Source organism: Ursus maritimus, unplaced genomic scaffold (genome assembly GCF_017311325.1).
Source record: "Ursus maritimus isolate PB19 unplaced genomic scaffold, ASM1731132v1 scaffold_1, whole genome shotgun sequence".
Classification (NCBI taxonomy): domain Eukaryota; kingdom Metazoa; phylum Chordata; class Mammalia; order Carnivora; family Ursidae; genus Ursus; species Ursus maritimus.
This window is the reverse complement of record NW_024423343.1, coordinates 103360637-103387069: the sequence shown is the minus strand read 5'-3', so window position 1 is coordinate 103387069 and position 26433 is coordinate 103360637. Positions and strand designations below refer to the sequence as shown.

The window sequence follows — 26433 nt, the reverse complement described above, 5'->3', positions numbered from 1 at the left end:
TTAGTCATGCAGTTAAAAGCACCAAGAAGAGTAAAAGCCATTCTGAGCATCTTTAGTGCTCTGATGTTATTTCTATTTTTTTTGTTTACAGATTTAAATGAGGCAGGGAGAGCTCTGGGCATGGAAGGTGAGGGCTCCTCCTCTGTGGCTGTCTCAGCCTCAGGCTGGAGCAAGGTGTCTCTGCACTTCCAGGCATCATACCATCACCCACATCCAGATCCAGCAAAGTCCAAGTGGGGGGAAATAAAGGCTGCCTCATCCTTCATCCTGTGTTTCTTTTTAAGAATGAAGAATCCTGGGGCACCTGGGTGACGAAGTTGGTTAAGCATTGGACTCTTGGTTTAGACCCTTGGTTTCTGCTCAGGTCATTATCTCAGGGTTATGACATCAAGCCCTGTGTGGGGCTCCATGCTCAGTGCGCAGTCTGCTTAAGTCTCTCTCCCTCTCTCTCTGCCCTTTGCCCCCATGCACATGCTCTCTCTCTCTCTAAAATAAGTAAATACACTTAAAAAAAAAAAAAGAATGAAGAAGTCTTTCTCAGAAACACATCTACTTCAGTACCCTGCAGACTTCCGCTAATTGGCCAGATTGTGTATGTGCTCAATCTCCGGCAGTGAAAATGGACTATAGTCATTCGCTTGGACCAGAAGTTCTTAAGACCTGTTTTTGGTCTCAAGAGCCATTTCTACTCATAAAAATCAGGAGGAGATTTTTAGATATCTATATTCTTTTAGTATTAGAAATGAAAACTGAGGAAATCTGAAAACAAGAAGAGCACACACTCTATTAGCTGTCCGAGTAGAGATATCATCATGCATCTTGTAACCCCTGAAAAACACCATTCTACATGTGTGAGAGAACATAACAAAGGCACATAATGTCTAGTATGAAAATGAAGATGGTTTTAATGTTGTGAATTCTCTGAAAGGGTCCCAGGATCTCCCCAAACCCCACCCGCAATGACCCTTGTATCAAACTTTGGAAACCACTCCTTCAGACCAATTAGGAGGCATCCTCCAGGATTGTAGATGGAGGAAAACTTTCCAGGAGCACATGACTTCATGCAGGAGCATGAATGCTTGAAAAACACTGGAATTTTGGTAGAAAGGGGGAATGAAGTCAAAATGGATGGTGATTAGGCAACCAATACTGTGAGTTGCATACACACAAACCAATCCCTGGAAGTCAAGCAAGAGACAAATATACACACACATATATACATATTTGTACATACATAAGAACCCATCTAAATGACATTAAAAAACAAAGTCATTTCAGCAAACAAAAGTTCTACCTTTTAAAAATCTTACCTCTCCCCACACGTTCAGCTTAAAAGGCAGTTATTTTTGATAAGCTATTTATTGACCTTTTATAAAGATTTTGATGTCAAGGTTGAATGACCTAAATTTCACTGCTCTAAATAAGGAAAAATAGAGCTATTCTTTAGGGACTGAATGAGGACCAGCCATGGGCAAAGTTGTCCCATTGGTGATGATTATATTTGATGTTGCTTTTTTTTTTTTTTTTTGGTGCCAATCATCTATTCTGGTGTGAACCTGTATCACATACCTCATCACACGAAACATTATTATATGCCTATGTCACTCAGGACAACCTTTGAAATACTGCTCCATAGTAATACTAGGGGTACGAATTATTGAGCACCTATCACATTAAGTGGTAAAGCATCAGCTTTAGGAGTTGGAAAAGACAGAGTAGTGTGGAATTATACCTTCTCTGTAATGAGGAAAGTAAATTCATAGAGATTCAAAGGCACTGTAGCTAGAACTTCTGACTCTTCCATTACATTTTTCCTCTTATGTATCATACTATCCCTTTGAACCCACACACCAGAGCTTAATAACTAAGCCCCCAGCATAGCTCGCTTAGTTTACAAAACGGTTTATCTTATAATTTTAAACAATGAATTAGTATACTGTAGATATATTGTGGTATGATGAGGCTACAGAAAACCTCTATAAGGAAGAGGTGTCCTCAGGTCTACTGGGCCAAGGCCTGGGCTTAGGGCTGGGGACCTTAGGACAGAGGCCAGTGCAGCCTGAACTCTGTGTCCCATGGCTGTGTGTCCTTAGGATTGACTGGATCGGCACAGTCCAAGGGCCTGGTACCTGAACTTTCTGGGAGACTAACACCATCTATGCTGCTCTTAGGACCTTGTTGGGGGAGGGAGGATGTATTTGTCTTTGTATCTCAGAGTATCATCCAATGTGCAGTTGATGACTTTGTCTATTAAATAAGCAGGATGCATTAAAATAACATTTGTGACATGTTAACCATGAAGAACACACTTCATTTCTCTAGGCTTCAGTTTCCTGGTAAGCGAAATTGAGCTGACCATGATATACATTTTGACGTTTTGGTTTTCAAGATCTATGGTGTGGTAGAAAATAATAGTCCCCTGAAGATGTCCACGTCCTAATCGTCAGAACCTTGAATATGTCAGTATATGTGGGAAAAGAGACTTTGCTGATATGATTAAGGTAAGGGTCTTGAGATGCATAGATTGTTCTGGGTTATCCAGGTAAACCCATTGTAATCACAAAGGTCCATATAAGAGTGAGGCAAGAAGTGTCAAAGGCAGTAGCAGGAGATGTGATAAGAAAAGCGAGAAGTTTCAGCAATTTGAGGCAAGTTCTGTAAGCCAAAGAATATTTGCAAGTGACCATTATAAGGAAAAGGAAAAGGAAAGAGATTCACCCCTGAAGCCCCCAAAAGGAGCACGCCCTGCTTAATATTACCTTCCTAAGGCTTATTTAACGCTTCTAACCTCCAGAAGTATATGACAAACTTATGTTGTTGTAAGCCACCAGGTTTGTGATAATTCGTTACAGCAGCAAGAGGACAGCAATGCACCCAGGAACATTCTTTGTGAATGTTAAACTGGTTCTGTTTCTACTTTTAAAACTTGCTTAAATACTAATATTTTAGTGGATACAGAACAATGGTAATTTTCTCATTTAAATATTTCCATTCAAAAAGTTGGTGATTGAAAATTCTCCACTTTGTATGGCTCCGAAATGCCCAAATTTTAATTACCACAAAGCTCTTCCCAAATTCCTAACCCACAAAATCATGAAATATTTTTAAATAGATGTTGGATTAAACTATTAAATTATGGGATAGTTTGATGTCCAGCAAAAGATACTTAAGATTCTACCTCATGCTTGGTGTGAGGATTAAGCTGACATGTTAATTTGATTCAACTATGTCATTCCATCTTCACTTTTCATGTGCTAATTTTTTGTAAAAGATAACAAGTTCTGTGAAATGGGGTTTATATTGTATATACTTTTTATTGAAAACTATATGGTGTAGTGGAATAAATATGATCTCTGGAGCCAGGCAAATCTGGTTTGCTTATCACTTCAGCTAATTAATGAATGGCTGGCTGAGCGTTATAGTTTGAATTCTTCCAAAAGCCGACTCTAAGGCAAGCAGTAGAGTGTCAGTACTTTATTTGGGAAGTGAAGGAAAGCACTGGCAGGGTGGGGGAGAAGATAACGTGGAAGAAAACTAGTGATGTATGTGTGCATTATCATACCAACCAGAGGCCAACTAGAACTCGATCCTCCTGGGAAAACACTAGAAGAAAATGTGGAACACACACACACACACACACACACACACACACGCACATATCAGATTTATCTGGACTGGTGGCAAGGAGCTGGGGTATTTATACACTAGATCACATTATCACTGACTGAGGGTTTCTCCCAGCACACGGTAAATCCCTGACATGTCTGGTCTGCCACGTAAACAGGCAAAGCATGCTTTAGTAGCGAAAGAAAGCCTTTAGCAAAATGAATGATTTCAGGTGCTAGAGCTGGCATTAAAATAGAAAAGGCAAGTTACTGAAACTTAATTTCCCCATCTCTCAAATTAGGATAAAAATAACTAATCCAAAAAGTATTATAATACTCCCAAAGTCCTATCCTTGTAGAATTCACAGATATCATAGAAGAAAATTGGGGAAATAGCTGAGATCAGTAGAAGATAGTTGACTAGAACTCATTCTATTGAAAATAACAATAAATAACTCTTCAAAATATTTATTTCAGTCATCCTAGAAACACCAGAGATAACAGTAGAGATACTACTGTCTGAGTTTAAACCACTCAAATACTTTAATAAAAGCAAAATGAATATACTGAGCAAATGGAAAAAGAATAAAAACTTGTGTGACATGATTATAATGGGAAAGCACCTTCTGCCATTTTTATCCTAGCAATTGGCATTAGCAGTAACAGATAAGAGAATGTGCATAGGGTATTATACATAACTAATGAATCATTGAACAAATGATGTACTATACTGTGAACATAATTTTTAAAAAGAGAGTATTTGTATTTTAATTTGATCAATAAATATCAGCCATATCATTAGGGGCACTTGAGTATATGACCACAAAAACACCTCACGCTATAATACCACAGATTAGAAAAGAGCTCTCTAGGTAAAGAAGACAAAATGGTGTATTTAAGAATTTTATCTCCTCCTTGATTAAAACCATCTATGCCTTTCTATTATATTACAGAAAATCAAAGAAGCAGTCTTGACATTTCAGGATCTGGACCTGTCCGTTCATCTCATCCTATCCCCACTGCCTTAGTAGCAGAACTACACCTTTATAAGGGGACACTCATGTCAGAGAGTAAAGATGTTATGTCTATATCTGTATCTATCTATCATCTATCTATCTATCATCTATCTATCTATCTATCTATCTATCTATCTATCTATCTATATCTATCTATCATCTATCTATCTATACATATATATATATATAGAGAGAGAGAGAGAGAAGGAGAGAGAGAGAGAAAGGAGGAGCAGAGGGAAAGCGAGAAAGGGAATCTCAAGCAGAACCCAGAACCCAACGCAGGGCTTGATCTTATGACCCTGAGATTATGACCTAAGCTGAACTCAAGAGTCAGAGGTTCAACCAACTGAGCCACCTAGGTGCCCCTGAGAGTAAAGATATTATAAAAGAAAGAGGAGTTAGGAGGCCTGGCTTTCTTTCTGGCATGACTTTCACAGGACTACTTTCTACGATTTCCATTTTCAGATTCCCGTTCTGTAACTGTGCTTCTACTTAGCACTGAAATATCAGTTAGTCACTGTGTGTTAAACACTGTGTATGCAAATATATAATGCATACATACTCTTACACACACAAAATTATCTAGGTATCAAAATAATTCTGAAAGGTAAGCAATTGATTACTCTTGCTTTACAGATAGGAAAACTGAGGCCTAGATAAAATAAGGAAGTTGCCAACGTCTCACATAAACAATGTTTGAGCCAAGCTTGAGCCAAGCTTCAGGCTTGTCCTGCTTGATGTCAGAGCTCATGCTGTCTTGTTGTACTTTCCTGCCTTTACAAAGTATGCACGTTTCACTGCATGCACTCAGCTACTCAGATGAGTCCCTAGCTGATGACTGATAAATAGCTCACTACTGAATGAGAGGTATAGATCTAGCAACACTATTTGGGGAGGTGGGACCACTAAGATAAAAAAAAAAAAAGATACGGGCACATGGCTGGCTCAGTCACTTGAGTATCTGGCTCCTGATTTCAGCTCAGGTTATTATCTCGAGGTTGTGGGATTGAGCCCTGTGTTGGGCTCTATCTTGAGTATGGAACCTGCTTGAGCTCCCCCTGCTTTCTCTCTCTCTCTAAGAATAAATAAGTAAATAAATAAATACCAAACCAAAAACACACAAATAAATAAAAATAATAAAATAAAATAATAAATAAATAAATAAGATAAACCCATACTTCAATGCCTATGGAAGTGCTGCAAAGAAAGCATTCTTATGACCACTGAAGGTATCTGTCCATGAGCCACCCAAGGAAAAATGTTGAAACTTTGCATTCAGGGCTTTTCGATGTTACTGACATGTTGAAAAGCAAACTGCAATTACTAATCACTTAACTACGACTCACAGAATTCTAGAGGTTCCAGGGCAAGAGCCCAAGGGAAGATACATGTTCTTATTCTAATTATTTGATATCTGAGGCTTAGGAGGATAAGATGTAGTAGTACGGTTGCCTCTTCCAGGATGCACACAAGTAGGGTCTTCAAGAGAATAAGCAAGAGTCCTCTTTAAAGATGTCTATGGATTGACAGGGAGGCATGGGGAAACAGGTCACCATGCAGGATTTCCTAAATTGCTCTTGTTTGGCTAAACCATGGGTATGATGGCTTTCCAAACACAGCAATTCTACTCCTAGAGATCTGCCTCAGAACACTGAAAACAGGCATTCAAATAAATACATGTACATACATGTTCACAGCACACTATTTGCAGCAGCCAAAAGGTAAAAACATACCAAATATCCACCCGCAGATAAACGGACAACAAAACAGTGGTATATCCACACAATGGAATGCTATTTAATCATGAAAAGGAATAAAGTACTGATACATGCTACGATGTCGCTGAGCCTCAAAAACTATGCTAAGTGAAAAAACAAAAACAAAATGAGACACCAAAGGTCACAAATTGTATGATTCTATTACATGAAATATCCTGAATAGGTAAATCAATAAATATAGAAAACAGATGAGTGCTTGCCTAGAGCAGGGAGGAAAGGGGAATGGGGAGTGACTGTAACTGGTTCAGGCTCCCCTTTATGTTTAAGTTTGGGAATTGTATATAAGTAATGCTTGCACAACATTGTGAATGTACTAAATATTACTGAATTGTATACTTTAAAATGATAATTTTATGTTATGAGAATTTTATTTTGATAAAAAAAAATACGAATAAAGAGAAAGGGCTACAACAGTCTATTGATATGTTACCTTGGCCAGGCAACAGTCTGCTGTTATTCAAACTCCAATCCAGCTGTTGCCATAAAGGTATCTTGTAGCTGTGAATGAAATCCATAATCAGTGGACTGGTTATCTTAGATAATCTGTGTGAGTCTGATTCCATCGGTTTCAAGGATTTAAGAGAGAAGTGGATCTTTGAGCTTTGCTGAAGAAGAAATCCCACTGTGCACAGCCAAGGCCTGAGAGTTCCAGCCCACACTTCTCAGGGGCCCACCCTGAGGACTTCAGAGCTCATGCCAGCCTCCAGGATCATGTAAACCTGCTCTTTGCAGTAAGTCTCAATATAGTATACAGTTAGGCTTCACTGGCTGAGCCCTGACTGATATGAGTGGGTTCTAAATTTGGAATGTTTGGAATCCAAAAGCCTTTTGTTCTGTTACAGCCAACTCTGCCGTGATCCCCTCACAAAGACAGAAATCCTAGAGAAGGAGAAAAATAGCTCCAAACAGTGCGCTTTAGAACTTCAACTGCCCATACCTCTTGAAGAAATGAATAAGTGAGTGCTATGATACTGTGGGATTATGACAGGTAAGTGAGGGAAATGCCCACAACTCAGGCCACTGGAAACAAAGGAAATACAAGGACTTTTCTGCAGCAGCTAATGAGCCCTACCAGTGTTCTTCTCATCATGACTTTCAGAACCTCCCTCCTTCCAAGCAGGAGACTGGAAAGGTCTTTCCTGGGAAATACAGCTAACCCAAGAAGAATGACCTGAAGATGCAATTGGAGTTTCTCTAATTAAAGGCCCAGTCATTTTCTTCAGTGTAGCTCCCATTCAACACATGCTCACCGGCTCATTCTTAAATACAGGCAAAAAGCCTGGGATCATTAGAACGCTGAGAAAATCCTCCGATCAGAATAATGGGGATCAAATGACATAACAGAGAAAAAAAACAAACTTGGGACAAAGTAACTATGCAGAAATAAGCAGAACACAGGGACACACACGCATGCACACATACAGAGACCAGTATACTCAGAATGATAAGAAAAGATAACTCCATTTTGAAACCCCATGTTAATATGCAAGAACTAAGCTTCCCATTTATAAAAATTCCACTCAGACCTCAGAAGAATCACTCTACCAATAACCAATGCACCGACCTTCCATAACATGGCAAAGTAACTTCCACAGATATTGTGAGCCCTTGCTGGATAATGTGAGCCCTTGCTGGATGGAAGATGCATATGAGCTTTCCTGTTCAGAGATGAAGAGCAGCTCACGCTATGTGCATTTGACATCTATGTGTTTGCAAGGTGCCTCTAATGGAAAGACCCCACCATTTGGCATAGCTAGAAATGATATGTTCACAAACAAGGGCCTGACCTCCCCCACCCAGAATCAGTACAGAACAGTAGGTGAACCGTATCCTGGCTACAGATGGTTTAGTTTTGATTCCTCCTTTCTCTGGGCTCTTAATGCCTTTAGAATCTGATTTCCATGAGTTAGAGATTAATTGTTGTGTGATTACTGCTTGCATGCACTTTCATGTCTCCACTGAGCCCACTGGATTTGCAAGGGCAGAAGCACTTGCACACCCTTCTCCAGTCATCTTTGCACACATAGCTGCCAGGATCTGCACCACAGCAGGGGCTTGGGAGGTGCTAGTCAGTAAGCTGATTGTTTTTTTCTCACTCCTTCTCCAGCCTCACTTTGGTCAGCCTGCTGCGTTAGTAACTCCCCAGCTCTGCTGTGACTGTGAATAACAGGAGACCTGATTGTTCAGCTGGCATCCAAAACCCTGAGTCTAGTTCCTCCAAACTATTCAAAACCCCTCAACTAAGCATGGCACAGAGTGACTAATTGCCCAGTGTTGTCCAACATTGTTTCAGTTTTAGCACTGAGAATTCCTTGTACCTAGTCTCCCGCAGAGCAGAATGGTTGTTCACTCTAGCACTGGATTATAAAATGAGGAATATGAACCCAGGCATTTTCCTCCTGTACTGAGAACAGGCACTCTGTAATACACTAGTCAAATGAACTGTATTGTAAAATGCATATGGGGAACAGACACAGCACAAAGGCATGTGCTGTGACATGGAAGTGATAAGAATACGGATAACAAAAAGTCCCTGCATTCAAAGACCACAGTTTTCTCCAGGGAAACAGCTACATACACAGGTAAGAGACATAAGCCACGGAACAGTGAGCTAAATCAGGATGGGGAGAGATATCCCACGCAAAAGTGGACTAACGCAGAAATCGCCACACTGAAGGGTCCAAACTGGACTTTCCCAACACAGTCTGGCCTGTGGCTCTTTGCCCTGTCCTTGATGATAGGGATTTCACAAATCCAAAAGCAGTTGATCAGGCCTGGAGTGCTGGCTTAAAGGTAGTGTGTAATGTATCAGCTTTATAATCCACTGTGAGGCCTGCCTCAAGTTAGTGAACATGAGCTCAGGCCTCACCAGAACTTACTGATTTCCCTCTGCAATGACTGACCAAAGCTACAACTCAGTTCCGATTCTGTTGTGCTCCTTTCCAGTCCACCTTATACTTCTATTCACCTACCCAGTGAATTACCCAGATGTTTCAATTTCTACTTCATAAACTTCCCCCGCACCTGCTCCCAAGTCTTACTGCTATCTTCTGGTCTAGGCTCTTGTCCTTTCCTACTCAAAGGACAGATATTAGCATAACCTCCACACAAGTCTCTCTCTTCTCCATCCTACCTGTTACCCATGAAAGAGAGTTACGCCAGCAGCTCTGACCATGAGAGTTTCCCTCAGTGGTTTCTGCCATTTATATAATGAAGTCTGACCATTTTGGCAGAGCACAGGATTTCCTCTGTAATATGCTCCCACCTGGACCTTCCTGTTTGCCTTTTTGCTCCCTACTTTCTGGTACAAAGGAGAACATCTGAAGATGGCCTATATTCATTGTTGCTAGCACCCTATCTTTGCCTTCTGATTGTCTTATTTGGTTTACACTAGTCCTTCCCAAAAATGAACTCCATCTATTGAGACCACCTCTGTGTTCAAGACTAGGGTCAGGGTGATCTGTTTCATGACACTACTCCAAATCATCTTGGCTGGAAATGATCTTTCTCTCTCTCTCAAGAATCCTAGAAACACTGAGCAAAATTACTCATATTGTAATCATTAAATGAGGGTCCTACCTGCATAGATTTGTGTTTTATCATCTTAGAAGCAATGATCCTGAGGCTGTATCCCTTTAAAATATTCTCAGTTGCATTTAAAATCTTGCCTTGTACATATTAGGTACTCAAAAGCTGCACTGAATTAATTACCCACCAAGAATGCTTGGGTGTAATCCTCCTAATTCCAAACATTTATATAACATTAATCTTTTAAGAATGGAATGGCCTATGCAAAGTTTATATTCTATAGAAGTATTTTGGAAAAAGCAAAGAAATAGCTGGGAAAGCTAAAGCACATATCCAAGTCTTGCATAGATTAGAAAAAGTCGTGCTACATTTTACGGGATCGACTTAAGCCAGAAATTTTCTAAGTAGAAAGATTTACTTATTTATCCTTCCCATTGGAAAGCAGACAATGGGACTTTTTCTCAAGCCAAAGATAGAGAACATTAGCATATTAGCTACAGGTGTCAAGTCCTGACAGTGATCACTTGGGAATAATCCCTGTGGAAGTGAAATAGAAAAAAAATGCGAGGATTCAGAACAAATCTCTCCTAATATCCCATAATTACTCATAAGTGGAAATGAACTTCATGCCATCTCAACCTGTTTTAATATTTTATTATTGTTAATGACATCTTCCAAAAATAAAACCCTGGTGGACTAAATGAGTAACCAGTGGTCACAGACCCTCCTTGCACCTTGATTTTCTCTCCACACCATGGGAAAACATCTAGAATTCTAATGTGTGTTTGTTCCACTGTCCCTTTCAGCTTCTGACCAGGCCGGCTCTTCCATTCCCACTGAGCTGGAAAGAGGTAACTGAAGGGCTGCCGTAGAGTTCATTACTCAGCTAGGATCCCCTTCACTTCATTACCTTGTCAACGGTGACATTTATAACATTGTCCCAGATCCCCCAGGCCAAGGGTAAACAAATCAATAGCAGGGCCATTGGCAAGGAAAAAGGATACCAGCTGAAGGAAATCAATAGGCAGGATGGCTGTATGATCTTATTAACAATAGCTGCTGTTTTCAAATACCACTGTGAACCAGACACTTTACACACATTACCTCTTATCTTTATCACCAGTCAATACAGCAAGTATTACCACTGCTTTAGAGATGAGGATGCCAGGCCCAAAGAAGTGAAGTTAGTAGTGACATAGCTAGCAAGTGACTGTTACAGGATTTAACCCCCATACTGTCTGATTCCAAGCCCATTAATTTTCCACCTCACAGCCAGGTACCATTGTAAGGAAAAACACAGTGTATAGGGAGCCTAGAGATCTTCATCCAAGATCAAGCTATAGCTAATTGAGTTGTATGGCCTTGAGCCCATTAATGTGTAGTAGAATGACCTTTCAATTCCTGTAACTCTAATATTTACACATTATCCATTGTGTTTTCTTCAAGAAATGCTAAAGGGTACTTAATATGTGCCTCCTGATATAGTAGCAAGGAGATAAAGCATAAATAAGACTCAGGTCCTATCTTGGGAACCCCATGATTCCTCCATACTGTGAATGAGAGAGGGAGGGAGGTGGTGGTTGACATTTCTAAAAATCACACTGGATCCCATGCTTTTAAGCTTAGTTGATCCAACAGCTATCACATTAAAATTCATCAGAAGCAGTTGAGAACATACATGTAAATAATACTAGGTGTGTGGCCTGGTTTAACTCTCCTAAGATGCATTCATCAGAAACTACGAATCGGCTATTTACCAAGCATCAGTTAGAGTCAAGGCTATATAATACCTTATTCATTGATTCCCCTGAGCAGAAAGGAAGAGTGAAATGCAAGTTTTGTTAAACAAGGAGTGGATAGCTGCCTTTTTCCTTCCTTGGAAGACATCCTTCATGTCTGGAAGATATTAGAGATTAGAGTCTATTTTTCAAAAGAAAAGGTGTTGGTTCAGATGGGGTGGCTTCTTATAGCATCATCATCATCATTATGATCATCATTATCTTTCAAAGAGTAACAGGTAGTATAATAATATATGCCTATCTCTAATGGAGAAAAGTGAAGTTCAGAAAATTAAGTTATTTGCACAGTTCAGTTAGTCAGTGCTGGAATTATGATTGGAACCCAGCGCTGATTCCAAAGCCTGACTTATAATAAATATGCTATTCTCTTGCCATGATTAAAACCTGGCCCTACATTCTACTTTTAAGCCCACCACAGCTAAAGACATAAGGCTTTAATTCAGGAGTCCTTAGAGAAAAAAAGAAAGTATTCATTGTCTGAAATATCTGTCATTCCTTAAAAACCAAACTATGACAGAACTGATCAGGAGTGTGGAATCCAGACTCACAGGGTCCGACTTTAAACACGAAGACTACCATGTGTTAAGTCTGTGATATTGGGAAAGTCACTTAACCTCTGTGACTTGCTCTCCTCACCTATAAAATAGCAATATAATAACATTGAACTTCCTGAACTGTTGTGAGAAAAATAAAAGAAAAAAATGAGTTAACATAAGAACTTAGATCTAACATAGAGCAGTATATTATTAAATAATAATACTACAAATAATTTCCAGTTATTCTTATATTTTTACTATCAATATGCTATAAATATTATAGAGGTATCATTAGTATTTGATTAGTGAAGAAAACCTAGTACTTACCATAGCCTAAAAGAGATACTCTAAAACCCTGAAAATTTTTAATATTCCCAAGCTCACCCTGATGACTTTCCTTTGAAAGAGTAATAATTATAAAGTAAGAAGCATCTTTAGAACAGGGACAGTTTGTTTGTTGATTTGATTGTTCAGGGTATCCAGGTGGCCTAGTAAACTGCATGATCCATAATAATGCTCAATAAATTTTCTGGGCGCCTTGGTGGAACAGCGGTTAAGTGTCTGCCTTCGGCTCAGGGCGTGATCCCGGCGTTATGGGATCGAGCCCCACATCAGGCTCCTCTGCTGTGAGCCTGCTTCTTCCTCTCCCACTCCCCCTGCTTGTGTTCCCTCTCTCGCTGGCTGTCTCTATCTCTGTCAAATAAATATATAAAATCTTAAAAAATAAATAAATAAATAAATAAATTAATTAATTAATTAATTTTCTATGATAAAAATTGATTGAACTTTTATCAATAACAGCCATGTCATGGCACTTCTGGTAGACCACAGGAAATATCCTTTGCTATAAGAGCCAGGCAAAGATGTACAAAGTTTGACACTTCCTTAGAAGGGCCACGCCTCTTTCAAGTAGATTAGAAACATCTCCTCACAGCTGAGGATGGTCTACATTTGGAAACAACATATCTTAGATACCTTTCCTTCATTCATTTATTACCTACTAGTTTAGACAGAGCAAGCAAGAGATTATATTGAATGAGTAACTAAGGGGCATGTTGTTCAAAACGTGCTTTTGCTTTACAAAGAAGACTTTTGCAGAGCAGCACGGAGCAGGGGGTAGGTCTAGGTTCTGATCATGAAGTGATTCATTTCAAACACAAAATAAAATTGCATTTTAAATCAGAAGATGACACACATTCCTTCTGCATGAGGTGAAACTAAATCATCTATTGAAATTCTCTATGGGGAACAAAGGCAGTTTGTTGTTTTTAAAAGAAACAGTAGCAAATCCCGTATAACCAAATTGCAATTCAATGCTGGCTATCTTCAAAATACAAAGAATAAGGTGTGTGTGTTTAAGAAATTGGCATGATTACTGCAATCTGATATTCCGGGACGCTTGAAAACACATCACGCACTTCATGAGGAGATCAGATTAGATTAACGAATCTGAAATATCTTATTACCCAGAGAAACAGTATCACGACAGAAATTTCTGGACATAGCATGAGACAATTACCCACATTATCAGAAGTCAGAAAAGAGAGGGGCTTCATTCTCAGGCAGAATTTCAAGAATAACAAAGTAAGCAGAGTTAAAAGCAGAGCAAGAAACAGAGAGATTGACAAAGACTAAATCATGGTCACATTTGAGCTTCTGAATCCAGCTGTGCCTGAAGCAAAGCTTACACTCTGACCCTTCCATTTTCACCCAGTTTTATATTCTCACTATCAGCACTGTTCAAGCTGGTATAAGCTTGATATACCTTTGAAACAGCTCTAACTGATGGCAAGTCACATCATGTCTTCAAGACCCACCATGGTTCAGAACTGCCCATTTAGAACACATTTGTGTGCCTCCTTGGAAGTAACATTTACAGTTGCCTTTCCAGAGTCTTAAAACTAAACATCAGCTCTCTATGTTCCTACAATCTTAAACTGCTTAAACTAACATTTATTGAGTGTATGTTAAATACCAAATGCTTTGTATACAGTGTCTCACATAATCCTTACACAGCTCTATGAATTAAATGAATGAGGTGTCATCATCCTCATTTAACTGATGAGGAAGAACAGACAGTTTGGACAACTTCCCCGTGGCCACATGACAGCAATTACAGCACAGAGAACCAAACATATGTCACTTTGTCCCTGAAAAGCTGAGCATCTTTCATTTTTTAACTTTACTTCTCAGTTTATATCAACTCTACCAGATTTGAATCATAAGGGGAATCTGACTCTACAAAATCAAAAAGAAATGAGGGTGTACACAGTCTTTCAAAATGAGCACTTTGAAGTACCCACCTCTCATTTATGTGTAAAAGTCTGCTGTGCTTTCTAAAAATGGCAGCCATAACTCACCTTCCACAAGATTCTTGAGAAATAATTAACCATAACAATAATCAGTGCATTCATTCAACAATGCTCTGATGTTGCTGGAGACACACAGTAGGCTTGAAGTTCAAAACTGAGGGATTTGGAAGAGTTCAAGAACCTTGCTCTATAGACACAGTCAAAACTCTCTTCATTGTAATAGACCGAAAAGCATCTGCAAGGGCTCATGGCTAGCCCTGCAATTTCCAGGTTAGCTGGGTTTTATGCAGTTTGAGAAGGAATTCTTTCAATTTCTATATGGTTTCTTAGGACCAACTGAACTTTGAAGTTATGTGGGCAAACAGCCATTAGAGCACAAGAATAATGTCTCTGCCAGGTGCGAGCTTTGGCCTTTCAAATTGGCAAGTAGGCAGGGAATTAGTCAATGTTGGCTTCATAAACAGACAGCCCTGTAAGCATGCCCTGTGTATAAGTTTCATGTCAGTGTCTATTCAGTATCCGGTGGCTATGGTATAAAGGCAGTGCTATGATTTCTTTCTACTTAAACTTTAACATGTTTCCTTATTTTAAAAAGTAGCTACTTCCTAAATCTGTAGTACAGTTAAGAAGGTTCCTCTTGAGAAGAAAATTAATAATAATAATAATAATAATAATAATTTCTTAATTATTAGCTATACCAAAAACAGTTGTCTTTTTTTTTAATGTTACAATCAAATTTAATTATATATTCTGGCACAGTAAATTAGGGAAAGCCAGGACCAGAAAAAAAGAATACATTAAAACAAAAACAAAACCAAAATAGGCAGTTTCTCTTAGAAGTTTAAAGGTTTTTGAATTCCTAAATCTGTCTGATGCCCATGCTCTCTTGCCCAGGACAAGTCAGACGGAAACTTAGAAACACACAGAGAAGTCACACTATTCGAATCTAAAGAATACCTTCCTACATTTTCTAAAAAATTAACTTATTTTCCAAAAACAGATGATCTTGTCCAAAAGGGTGGCTTGCCTAAATACACACTCTCTCTTTTTCTCTTTTTAATGTTAATTTCTCTGAAAACCCATTGGTGCAATAGAACCCAGCTAAAAAATCTGCCTTAAAAGTCAAACAGTGTCAGTAAATCAAGGAAGAAACCTAGCAATATCCCATGACTTACCAGGGGTGAGCATCTGCAATGAAATTTTTAATGTTAATGATTATATGTTATTTTCATAGACTCGTCCCTGCATCACAGGAATTCTCAGGACAAAAGTGTTTTACTCACAAAAAACCAACTTGTTCTTGTATCATTGTGGAATGCTATTAGTGATACTGAGGAAAATGAGGCACTACATTTACTACACTTGTTTGCCCTGGGTATCTACTATGAAAAATGCTTGCACATCCTTGTTTTAGAGTTGAAAATGTCCAAAAGAGTACTACACTCTTCTAAAATTGTGGAATAGGGCTTCATTTGCCATCAATGCCACTCACCCACTTCTGTACCATCCCTTCCCATATCCTCTGTCCCTACACCATACTCTTTCTGATGCATAAGGCTTAATTCCAATAAGTTCCCAGGATTAGTGTCCCTCCTTAATAATGAAGCTGATGTTCATATCATCTCCTTCACCTCCAGCTAGAGATCTGGCATAGACCAGAAAGCAGTAAGGTTAATTGAGGATCCTGTCTGTAACAGCAGTTTGGATGGGGAGGGAGGCCAGCAGTCAGGAGTCCCCAGACATTAGCACAAGGAGGAAATTTTACTGAGTATTATTCCTCAACCTTAACCAAGTTCTTTCCAATCTTCCCTCACAAAGTACCCAAAACAAACTGACAAGGTATCCCTCAGTGATTTAGTACCTTTATTTAAAATTTTACCTTTTTGGTCTTATGTATTATTAGTTTAATTCAAAGGATGGGAAGACAGGAACCTCCTACATGGTGACAAGACTAATGGAGGGACACTGTTTAAACAAGTGGGTGTTTCTAAATCTTCCATTGCACAAAGCAGGTGCTATGAAATACAACTTAATCGTGCGGTCATGCAGCCTTAATTATCTTTCCTCCCAAGATTCTTCTGATTTGGCTGAAGTGAGGATGACATGAATCAATATATATTTTTGTAGCAGAGGACTATAATAGACTTGATATTCTAAAATGTAATTCTGCTTCATTAAAATCAACAAACATACTTTTACTGTCTCACTGAACTTCAGGAACAAAGAATCATAAGTTTTAGGAAGAGTTTTTTGGGAGATGAGAGGACAAAACCAAGACAGTGAGCCATAAATGGGGAAATACTTGCACCATCTTGGAGAAGAATAGAAATCCAAGCCTGTGCCCTTGCCAAGTGAAGATGTTGAAACCAAGACTCTCACATGAAGCTTTAGTGAAAAGTAGACTAGAAAAGAGTATCACCTAACAGCAAAAGGAATAAACATAAAATCTGTCCACTTCTGATGCAGTTTCAATTGTAAAAAAAAAAAAGAAAAAGTAACAAAAGTAATAACATGACATATCATGATATTAATAGTAACAAAATTTGTGCTGAAACTTCAGTCATAAGTTTGCTCTCATTCAGGCCTGCAGCTCAAACATATAATCACTCTATTTTCAGAATTAAAAAACCCCAAAGTGAGAAATTGAAATAATCCTAAATTGGTAGCACCTCCTGACACCTGGCAGAATTAAATGCAAATTTTGCCTGGAGGAAAGCTTCCCAATTTTTGATCATCAATGTTCCTACAAATTAATTTCAACAGGGGCACCTGGGTGGCTCAGTCGTTAAGCATCTGCCTTCGGCTCAGGGCATAATCCCAGCAGTCTGGGATCGAGCCCCACATCAGGCTCTTCTGCTGGGAGTCTGCTTCTTCCTCTCCCACTCCCCCTGCTTGTCTCTCTCCCTCACTGGCTGTCTCTCTCACTGGCTGTCTCTGTGTCAAACAAATGAATAAAATCTTTAAAAAAAAAGAGTATGATTGAATTTTCAAAAAAAAAATTAATTTCAACAAACAATGTGTTCACACATACACACACACTGCAACAAGGAACCATAGGAAAGGAGTAGAAAACCAAACACTACAGATTTAGACCCCTATAGACTTCAGATACTGGGATCGTCAGAGGCAAAATGTTCAATAGCTATTAACATAATAATTAAAGACACAAAAATATAGAAACAGAAAAATGAGTGAGAACAACAGACTCAATAAACAGATATGCTGAAAAAGAATAAATAAAAACTTTTAGAAATAAAATGATAATCAATGAAAATGTCTCACTGACTGGGTTTAATGAGATATTAGAGAGAGCTGAAGAGAGAATTCGTGAATTTGAAGATGGGAAAAACCAATACATTGTCCAGAATTCAAGATAGATAAAATAATAATAATAATAATAATGATACTTATTATAAAAGTACAATAAGAAACATGGAGATAAAATTAGAACATGTAAGATTTACCTACTGTGGTTCTAAAATAATTGAATAGAGAGAATAAGAAAGAAGTCTGATTAGACATGCTGAGAATTTTTGAGAATTGATGCATGGATACATGTGAATAGTACATATGATATAGATAAATAGATACATAAGAATAAATAGGTACAAATAGGAATCACACACATCAAATAAGATATTTTAAAAGAAATATACTATTAGACACAAGGCTACAAAACTGCAAAACACCTAAATAAAAAAGAGGACCTTAAAAGTAGCTTGTGGGTGTTGGGGGTGGGGGTGGTCAGAGCATTTTCAAAGGCAGGACAGACTGACAGCCAACTTTTCAGCAGTAATATCAAAAGACAGAAGACTAGAGTGTTGTGCTGGTGAGGGTTTAAAACTGGCCCCTCAATGGTGGGAAAGCCCTGTAGCATTTCTGATTTCCATAAACACTCTGAGTTTAACCAGTTTCAATCTGGATTGTAACATCAGTGAATGCAGAATTGGGCATATATGTGTATAACAGGGTCTCATAAGCTAGTGTGAGCTAGATCCATTATATAACTGAATAATTCTCTCAATATCGAGGAAAATATCCTATTATTGAATTATATGTCTGGCAAAATTATCTTCCATTAATAAAGGTGAAATAAAGTCCTTTATCAGATGAAGGGACACTTAGACAACAGAAACTCATAAGGATTTACTTCAGAAAGAAGGAACTCAAACCTTGTAGTAAGTAGGAAGTTATGAAGTATATGAAGGAATGAGGAACAAGTAAATTAGTGACTGCATTGGTAAATCAAAATAATAGTGTCAGGGTACCTGGGTGGCTCAGTCCTTGTTTCTGACCCTTGATTTCTGCCTGGGTCATGATATTGGGGTTGTGAGATTGAGCCCCGTGCCAGTCTCTGAGCTTAGCTTGGAGTCTTCTTGGGATTCTCTCTCTCCCTCCCTCTGCCCCTCCCCACCTCCGCTTGCACTCTCTCTCTAAAATAAAATTAATAATAATAATAATAATGCCATCTACATAAAATTATTATTAATAGGAGGGGGGATGGAAATAAGAAAATAAATACACAAGATTCAATCTAGAGTTTCGTCAGTGGTTATTGGCTCATTCAACTGCCATTTTGAAGGTAAAATTGACATTTCCCAGACCCAACTGCAGCTGGGTTTCTGGACATGCATTATGTCCAGAATTAAATTTATTAAATTAAATAAGTTTATGGATCTGGAAGGCTGCTGTGAGACAGAAGTCATTTTTATGCCTTTTCAGCTGTTTCTACTGGCAAGGAAATTCATGGATGGTAGCATGAAGTGTCTTTTACCATCACTTTTCAGAGACCTTTTCCTGCCTCCTGGGGAGGAGTACTGCAGGACTGGGGCCTCAGTGGATTCTGGATTCTAGATTCTCATCAGCGATGGCCTCAGAGCTAGTAGCTAGCTCCCCATAAATCCCCTCAGAACTGCTGAAGAGTCATTCCAAAAGACTGCAAGAATCTACTAACACTGGAAGGGGTGCCACAATTTTTCAAGCAACTCATTTCCAGTGTTAAATACATTCTTGCTCAAAATGCCCAAAAAGTTGAATGAATAGAAAATAAGGAAGCAGAGATAAATCCAACCAACAAGCAACCCCAAAATGTAGAGAGGCTTACATTTGCCAATTTATAACCCAAAGATGGTAAGATTAGATAAAGTACAAAATTCAGCCATATGTTCTTCATGAGATCAGACACAGGCTTAAAGAAAAAGAAAGATCAAGACTATGCTAATCATGGGATACCTGGGTGGCTCAGTCAGTTAAGCATTGGATTCTTGATTTCAGCTCAGGTCATGATCTCAGGGTCAGCTCTGTGCTCAGTGGGGGGCTGCTTGAAATTCTCTCCCTCTCTGTCTGCCCCTACCCCACTTGTGCTCTCTCTGTCTGTCTCTCAAACAAATAATTTTTTTAAAGTATGCAATGTATAGAATTGCTGAATCATTATATTGAACACTTGGAAGGGATATAACACTGTATATTCATTATACTTGAATTAAAAAAGGGAAGAAAAAGAAAAACCTGAAAGGAAATATATGGGGAAAAGATAGACCACACAAATGTTAACTAAAGCAAAAATGAATCAAATTTATTAATAATAGACAAAACAGTTTAACCCTAAGGAGAAATTAAGTTAAAAAGACCACTTCAGTATGAAAAAAAATATGTTCAAATCATCAGGATATAAAAATTTCAAACTTGCATGCACCTAATAAATACCTCATTATTTTTAGATGAAAATTCACAGAACTTCCAGTAGAAAAAAACAAAATCCACTATTATAGGAGATTTCAATCCTCTTCTAATTGGTGATGAATTAATGAAGAGATTAGACATTTGAGTAATTCAATAATTGGATAGCTCAAATCCTTCATTTCTTTAAGTAAAAATTAAGAAATTTAAGTTAAAAAAATTACATCTAAAATTAATTAATTAATTAGAAAGTAAGTAAACATTAATTATTTTACTCAACTTCTGGGTTAATGTGCCTTACTCAGCCTTCTATAAAGTAGATATAAATGCCAGCTCCCAACCCTGCCACATAGATGTCTCAGCAAGTCCTATACCAGAACCCTTGATTTGAGATCTTGCATGTTAAAGGAGCAAGAGCTTCCAGATTTGAATCACTAGCCAGCCCAATGGAAATTATTATTTCTCCATTGATTTCAACAAAGCCCACTGGAAAGGAATGGACAAGAACAACAAACCTCTGACTTTGCCCAAGGTGAGTGACCGTATGGCCCTGAATTCGACTTCTGCTGAGAAGTTGTAACTGATTCGCAGTTGCTGATCCACCTGCAGGAAAACAGAAAACAAAGGTGCATCAGCAGAGGTATGTAAGTAAAGGGCATAAAATCCTCCCATCTGGAATGAGCTTGGAAACACACACACAGAGCAGACCCCTCTTTGGGACTTTCTCTCTGGAGAGATGAGAAATGTGTCACTAATTCTCCCACAATGCACGTAAAATACTCCTTTCTTGGCTCTTGGTTAAATAAAGGCTTTCACACAAGTCTTCTCCCTGGGATATTCTGTACAGCTTTTGACAGGTATTTATCTCCCCACTGAGATTTTCTCACCAAGTTCTTTGCTGCAAACAAGCAAACAAATGAAGCCTTCTTGGGACCATGCTGTGCAGGATTGACATTGAATGGAAAGCACACGTTCATTCCCCATTTCCCTCTTCTCCCCATTTGGCCTTTGCTGCCTCCTTTGCTACAATAATTCTAATCTGGTCCCATTCAGGTGTGGATGGGGAAATTTTGCTGAGCAAGTATTTCAGTTTGACAAACAGTCAGACCCTGGGGAGAAGAGGCTAGAGGGACAGTCCTGCCAACATGAATACCTGATAAGCCCCCCTCACAGGGGTGAGCAAAAGCCACCACTGGGATTCTTTAGGACTTTATTTCCAGGATAATCCTTTAGGGCACCCTCTTCCTCTGGCCTACTGATAATCCTAGCTCTATCCCCTTCTTCCCCTCCTCCTCATTCCAAGGCAATGTTACTCATCAATTTCCAGCCTTTTGGGTCTAGTAAAATCTGCAATTTCTTCTAAGCTCTACACTGAATATTCACATGATATTGTCCTTAGAAAGGATCCTCATTATCTCACAGCTGACTTAGGAAAAAAAGGAAATTAAGAACCCTCAAAATTGTGTGCTCAGCCCTGCTCTCCAGTCCAGAAGCAGCTAACCCAGGAGTGATACTCAATTTTCCCAGATCCCACAGTTGTTCCACACCCACTTCTTCTCAGATTAACAATCCCCTAGAATCCTCTGGGCTCTGCAGCGGTTTCTCCTGTGAAAGAAGCCATGGACTATAACTTGTGGTGTATGATTAGATAGTTTGTTACTATTTCATTTATGAAATTAGACTGGAATAATATTTGCCATTTATTGAACACTTGGTATGTATGAGACATCATATTGAAGCATCTTTCAATACTGTGAAATAGGCATTATTACCCCTGTTTTACAGATTGAGGCATAGATATCCTAAAGATCAATAACTTGGCCAGGGCCAGACAGTGTCACAAAGCAGTGTCCCATTGTCATGTGGCCCACCCATCACTCGTATGGTGTTTGCTTTACTTCTCCACACCTCTCTAGATATCTGAGCAACTTGTAGACAATCATTGTATATTTTTACTTCTGGCTTTCAACAAAACTCATCAACAAACATCTGAGAATCTACTATGTGCCAAACACTGTTTTAAGTGCTCCGGGTGTCCACCTCATCCAGGAAGCTTTCCTTGGTGTCTCGGTTAGATCAGTTGACAGCCTTCTCTATGCTCTTGGTGGCTTTTTTTCTGCCCCTAACTTTGAATTTAAAGTACTGCATTATAAAGATCTGCTTCTCTCGTTCCCTCTCCCTCTCTCCCTCCCACCCTCACTAAACTATCTTTGAGAATTCAGACATCTTAGCGGTGTATGTTTTCTTTAGGACCTTCTACAGAAACTGGTAAAATAACTCCTACCATGGGTTTATTGAGTGAATGAATAAGCCTCCTGTATTAATGCCCTTTCTATCCTGGGGTTATGAGGACATAGTTGGTCACACCACCAGGATGCTTCTCACTGCCTGGTAGCCCCTACACCTTTAAGTACAACATAGGGTTTTTGATCCCCATGGTGCCCATCCACAATTCATTTAATGCTCATGGATTCAGATTCAGTCCTTGCCCTGAAGGAGTTCTCTTTCTGCCTTCCTTCAGAGCTCTCTCCTGCCTCGTCTACTCTCTAAAACTGAGTAGGGGCAGGGACCTCCCCTCATGCGCTCACTCTTGCCCAGGTAGGAGAGGAGGCTGAAATGAGTGGGAATTTCCTGTGGAGCTGAGAACAGAAGGTTGAGCTGAGATTCCCCTAGCTTCTGCCCCTCACCTTCTCCCCAGGGTCCACAATATCAGCTTCCTGTGCAAGTTGTTCCTGAAGCTTGACAGGTCCGTGTTCAAATCTCACACATGGGAGAGTTCACTGTTCAAGTAGATGAGTCATCCTTATCCTGCTATTCTGTTTTGTGGGATTTACCTAGTCTTTAGAACTTAAACCAGACGACTAACGAAGGAGAGAAGGTGGTAGATAACACTCAATTAAGGGAGATTTTAGGGAAAAAATGAGTATTTGTAAAGGTTTGGAGAGGAAGGAAAGATGACTCAAAGGATACGTGAGACTACTGCTGGACTATGGATAGTTGGGGCATGACATGGAATATGGGCACCTAAGCATTAGGATTGGTTCAGGTGCTGGGTTACTAATTTAAAAAACCTTAGCAAATTCATAGGACAAAATCACACAAACAAAAAAGAGGGGTGTACCAGAGATGTTTATTTTTAGGCCTTCAACATTTATAATATGGGCTACTGCAATCATTTAGTTATTCAGTGGGAAATACATTATTTTGTCAGATTTCCTTTTATTTGTTTTTATGGTTTAGTATTGTTTTTGTTTTTAATTATAATTGGTGGACTGGTAAGGGGTGAAATACTGTCAGTAGTCCTGTATACCTATTGGATGTCTAAAGTTTGAAATCTGGCCTGGGGAAGCTTTGTTGATCTCAGAATCTAGGATGCCCAGTGGTCTTGTCAAGTTGTTAAATGGGATAGAAAAAGAAGAAAATGGAACAAACCTTTTTTGAGTAAGTCCTGCATGCCAGCCTTCATGCTTTGTCTTTTAGCTTTGTTCTTTCATATAATCTTTACAAAAACTGACTGAGCTCAGTTTGCATATGTATCCCCCCTGTTTTAATAAAGCAGTATACTGAAGCTCAGAAAGGTGAGGGATGGTCTAAGATCATATAACATAGGTTGTAGAGCAGAAATTCACACTCAAGTCCTATAGGGATGCCACTCGTGACCTCAGGATCTTCATCTCTCAAAAAAAAAAAGGAAGTAATTACTTTGTTTCAAAAGTGCCTAGCACCGAGAGGAGGGGGAAGAGGAGGAGGGAGGCTGTGTCAGGATTTTGCCTGAATGTGGTATTATGTTGTGTCAATAAGTTTAAGATAGAGAGAGTGAGGCTGGGGGTGGTAGTGGAGGGGAGGAGGAAAGCCTTGGCTGTTTAAAGTCTTATTTCTGAAGTTAACTTTCATATGACAAAGACTTTGCCACAGTTCATCTTCCTCTCTGTGTATTTTCCACTTGCTTCCCTGGATTGCTTAGAAATATGGTTGAAAATTTCCAGTTAAGGAGGAGGAGAAAAGATGGTGGAGGAATAGGGGGCCCCTTTTTCAGCTGGTCCCCTGAGTCAAGCTGGATATCTACCAGACCATTCTGAACACCCACAAAATCAGCCTGAGATGCAGGAAGATACATCTGGATCTCTACAAATGAACATCTCCAGCGCTTAGTATTGAGGTACAAAACGGGGAGCCAAGAATCTGTGCACAGATATTGGAAGAAAAATGGAAGGGGGGGGAGCCACCGCACTCAGGCACTGTGAAGCAGTGGCCACCTGCACTGTGGAGCTGGCCAGACTCATGGACCAGCACCTGCGAGAAAGCAGACTGAGACCATGAGCCTGGGAATGCGAGTGGGACCAGACTGAAAACCAGAGCTCTGGAGCACTCCCTGGAACTGGACCAAACCCTGGAGCTCAGGAGCTCGGGAGCTCGGGAGCTCAGGAGCGCACCTGCATTCAAACTGAAAACCGGAGCTCCGGAGCGCAAACCACACAGAAACGGGAAGCTCAGGAGTGCAAGCGGGAACGGGGGGTGGCTGGCGGTGTTAGAAACACAAAGGACAGATACATGCCAGCACTGGAAGTGAGGGATGGGAGAGCAGATGTGGGGTGCACAACCCAGGACGCTGCAGGGTTTTTAGCAGCACTGACAGAAACAGAGTTAAAGGGGCCAAGAGAGCTCAGTGGAGAGTGGACTGCAATCTCTCTGTTCTGAGACAGAGGCTAGGATACGGCCACTGCTGCTCTGACTCTCAGAAGAGACACAGAAAACCACCAGGGAAAGCCGCCAGAGAACAAAAGCCCAGAAATACCAGTACACATAGTGCCCATCCCCATACCCCCTCGCAGGGGACAGGGCAACTCTAACCTAACAGGATTGCCTGACTATCAGCGTGGCAGGCAGCTCCCCAAGAAGGCAGCCTGAAAAATCAAGAAGCCCACATCCCTAAGGTCCCTATAAAACAAGTGCACACTCCCTGGGTCCTGGTCAATAATTTGGGCTCTGGGCATCCCTACAATATCTCCTCATCAGAATGACGAGGAGGAGAAATCCCCCCAGCAAAGAAAAGATAATGAGTCTGTAGCTTCTGCCACAGAACTGATGGATATGGATATAACCAAATTGTCAGAAATGGAGTTCAGAGTAACAATGCTCAAGATGATGTGTAGGCTTGAAAAAAATATTAATGAAAATGTTAATGAATATAGAATCCCTAACGGTGGAAATGAGAGCGAATCTGACAGAAATTAAAAATGCTATGTATGAATCAATTACAGTCTAAACTAGATGCTCTGATGGCCAGGGTAAATGAGGCAGAAGAATGAATTAGTGAATTGGAGGATGGAATGGGAGAAGAGAAAGTTAAAATAGAAACTTCGCTCAAAAAAATCCAATCTCAAGAATGTAGATTATGGGAGATTACTGATTCAATAAAACGTTCCAATGTCAGAATCATCAGCATCGCTGAGAGGGTGGAGAAAGAGAGAGATCCAGCAGAGATATTTGAACAAATTATAGCTGAGAACTTCTCTAATCTGGCAAAGGAAACACGCATTCATGTCTAAGAGGCAGAGAAGACCCATCCCAAAGTCAATGGGAACAGACCTACACCACGTCACATCATAGTGCATTTCGAAAATATTAGATCCGAGGATACAGTATTGAAAGTGGCCAGGGGGAAGAAAATCCTTACATACAGAGGGAAAAATATCAGAATAACGTCAGACCTGCCTACAGAGACCTGGCAGGCTAGGAAGGGTTGGCAGGGTATTTTCAAAGCTCTATCTGAGAAGAACATGAAGCCAAAGATCCTTTATCCAGCAAGACTGTCATTCAGAATTGATGGAGAGAAAAGGACCTTTCAGGATCGGCAGAAACTGAAGGAATTTGTAACCACCAAACCAGCGCTACATGAGATTTTAAGGGAGGTTGTATAAAAGTAAAAAGGCCCAAGAGTGATACAGAACAGAAATTTACAATCAATAGAAACAAAGACTTCACAGGCAACATGACATCATTAAAATCATATATCTCAAAAATCACTCTTAATGTGAATGGCATAAATGCTCCCATAAAATGCCACAGGGTTGTGGATTGGATAAAAAGACATGACCCATCCATTTGCTGTCTACAAGAGACTCATTTTGAACCTAAAGATACATCCAGACTGAAAGAGAAGGGATGGAAAACCATTTT

General features: G+C 39.6%; 1 protein-coding gene across 2 annotated transcripts in view; it reads right to left on the bottom strand.

Annotated features, from left to right (window-relative positions):
* CNTNAP5 (contactin associated protein family member 5) overlaps positions 1-26433 on the bottom strand; it is a 772957-nt gene that overhangs the window by 12849 nt on the left and 733675 nt on the right. For both annotated transcript variants that reach the window (XM_040619104.1, XM_008686098.2), the window contains exon 21: positions 20769-20856. In XM_040619104.1, coding sequence (XP_040475038.1) covers positions 20769-20856 — 88 coding nt within the window. The remainder of the gene's footprint in view (positions 1-20768; positions 20857-26433) is intronic.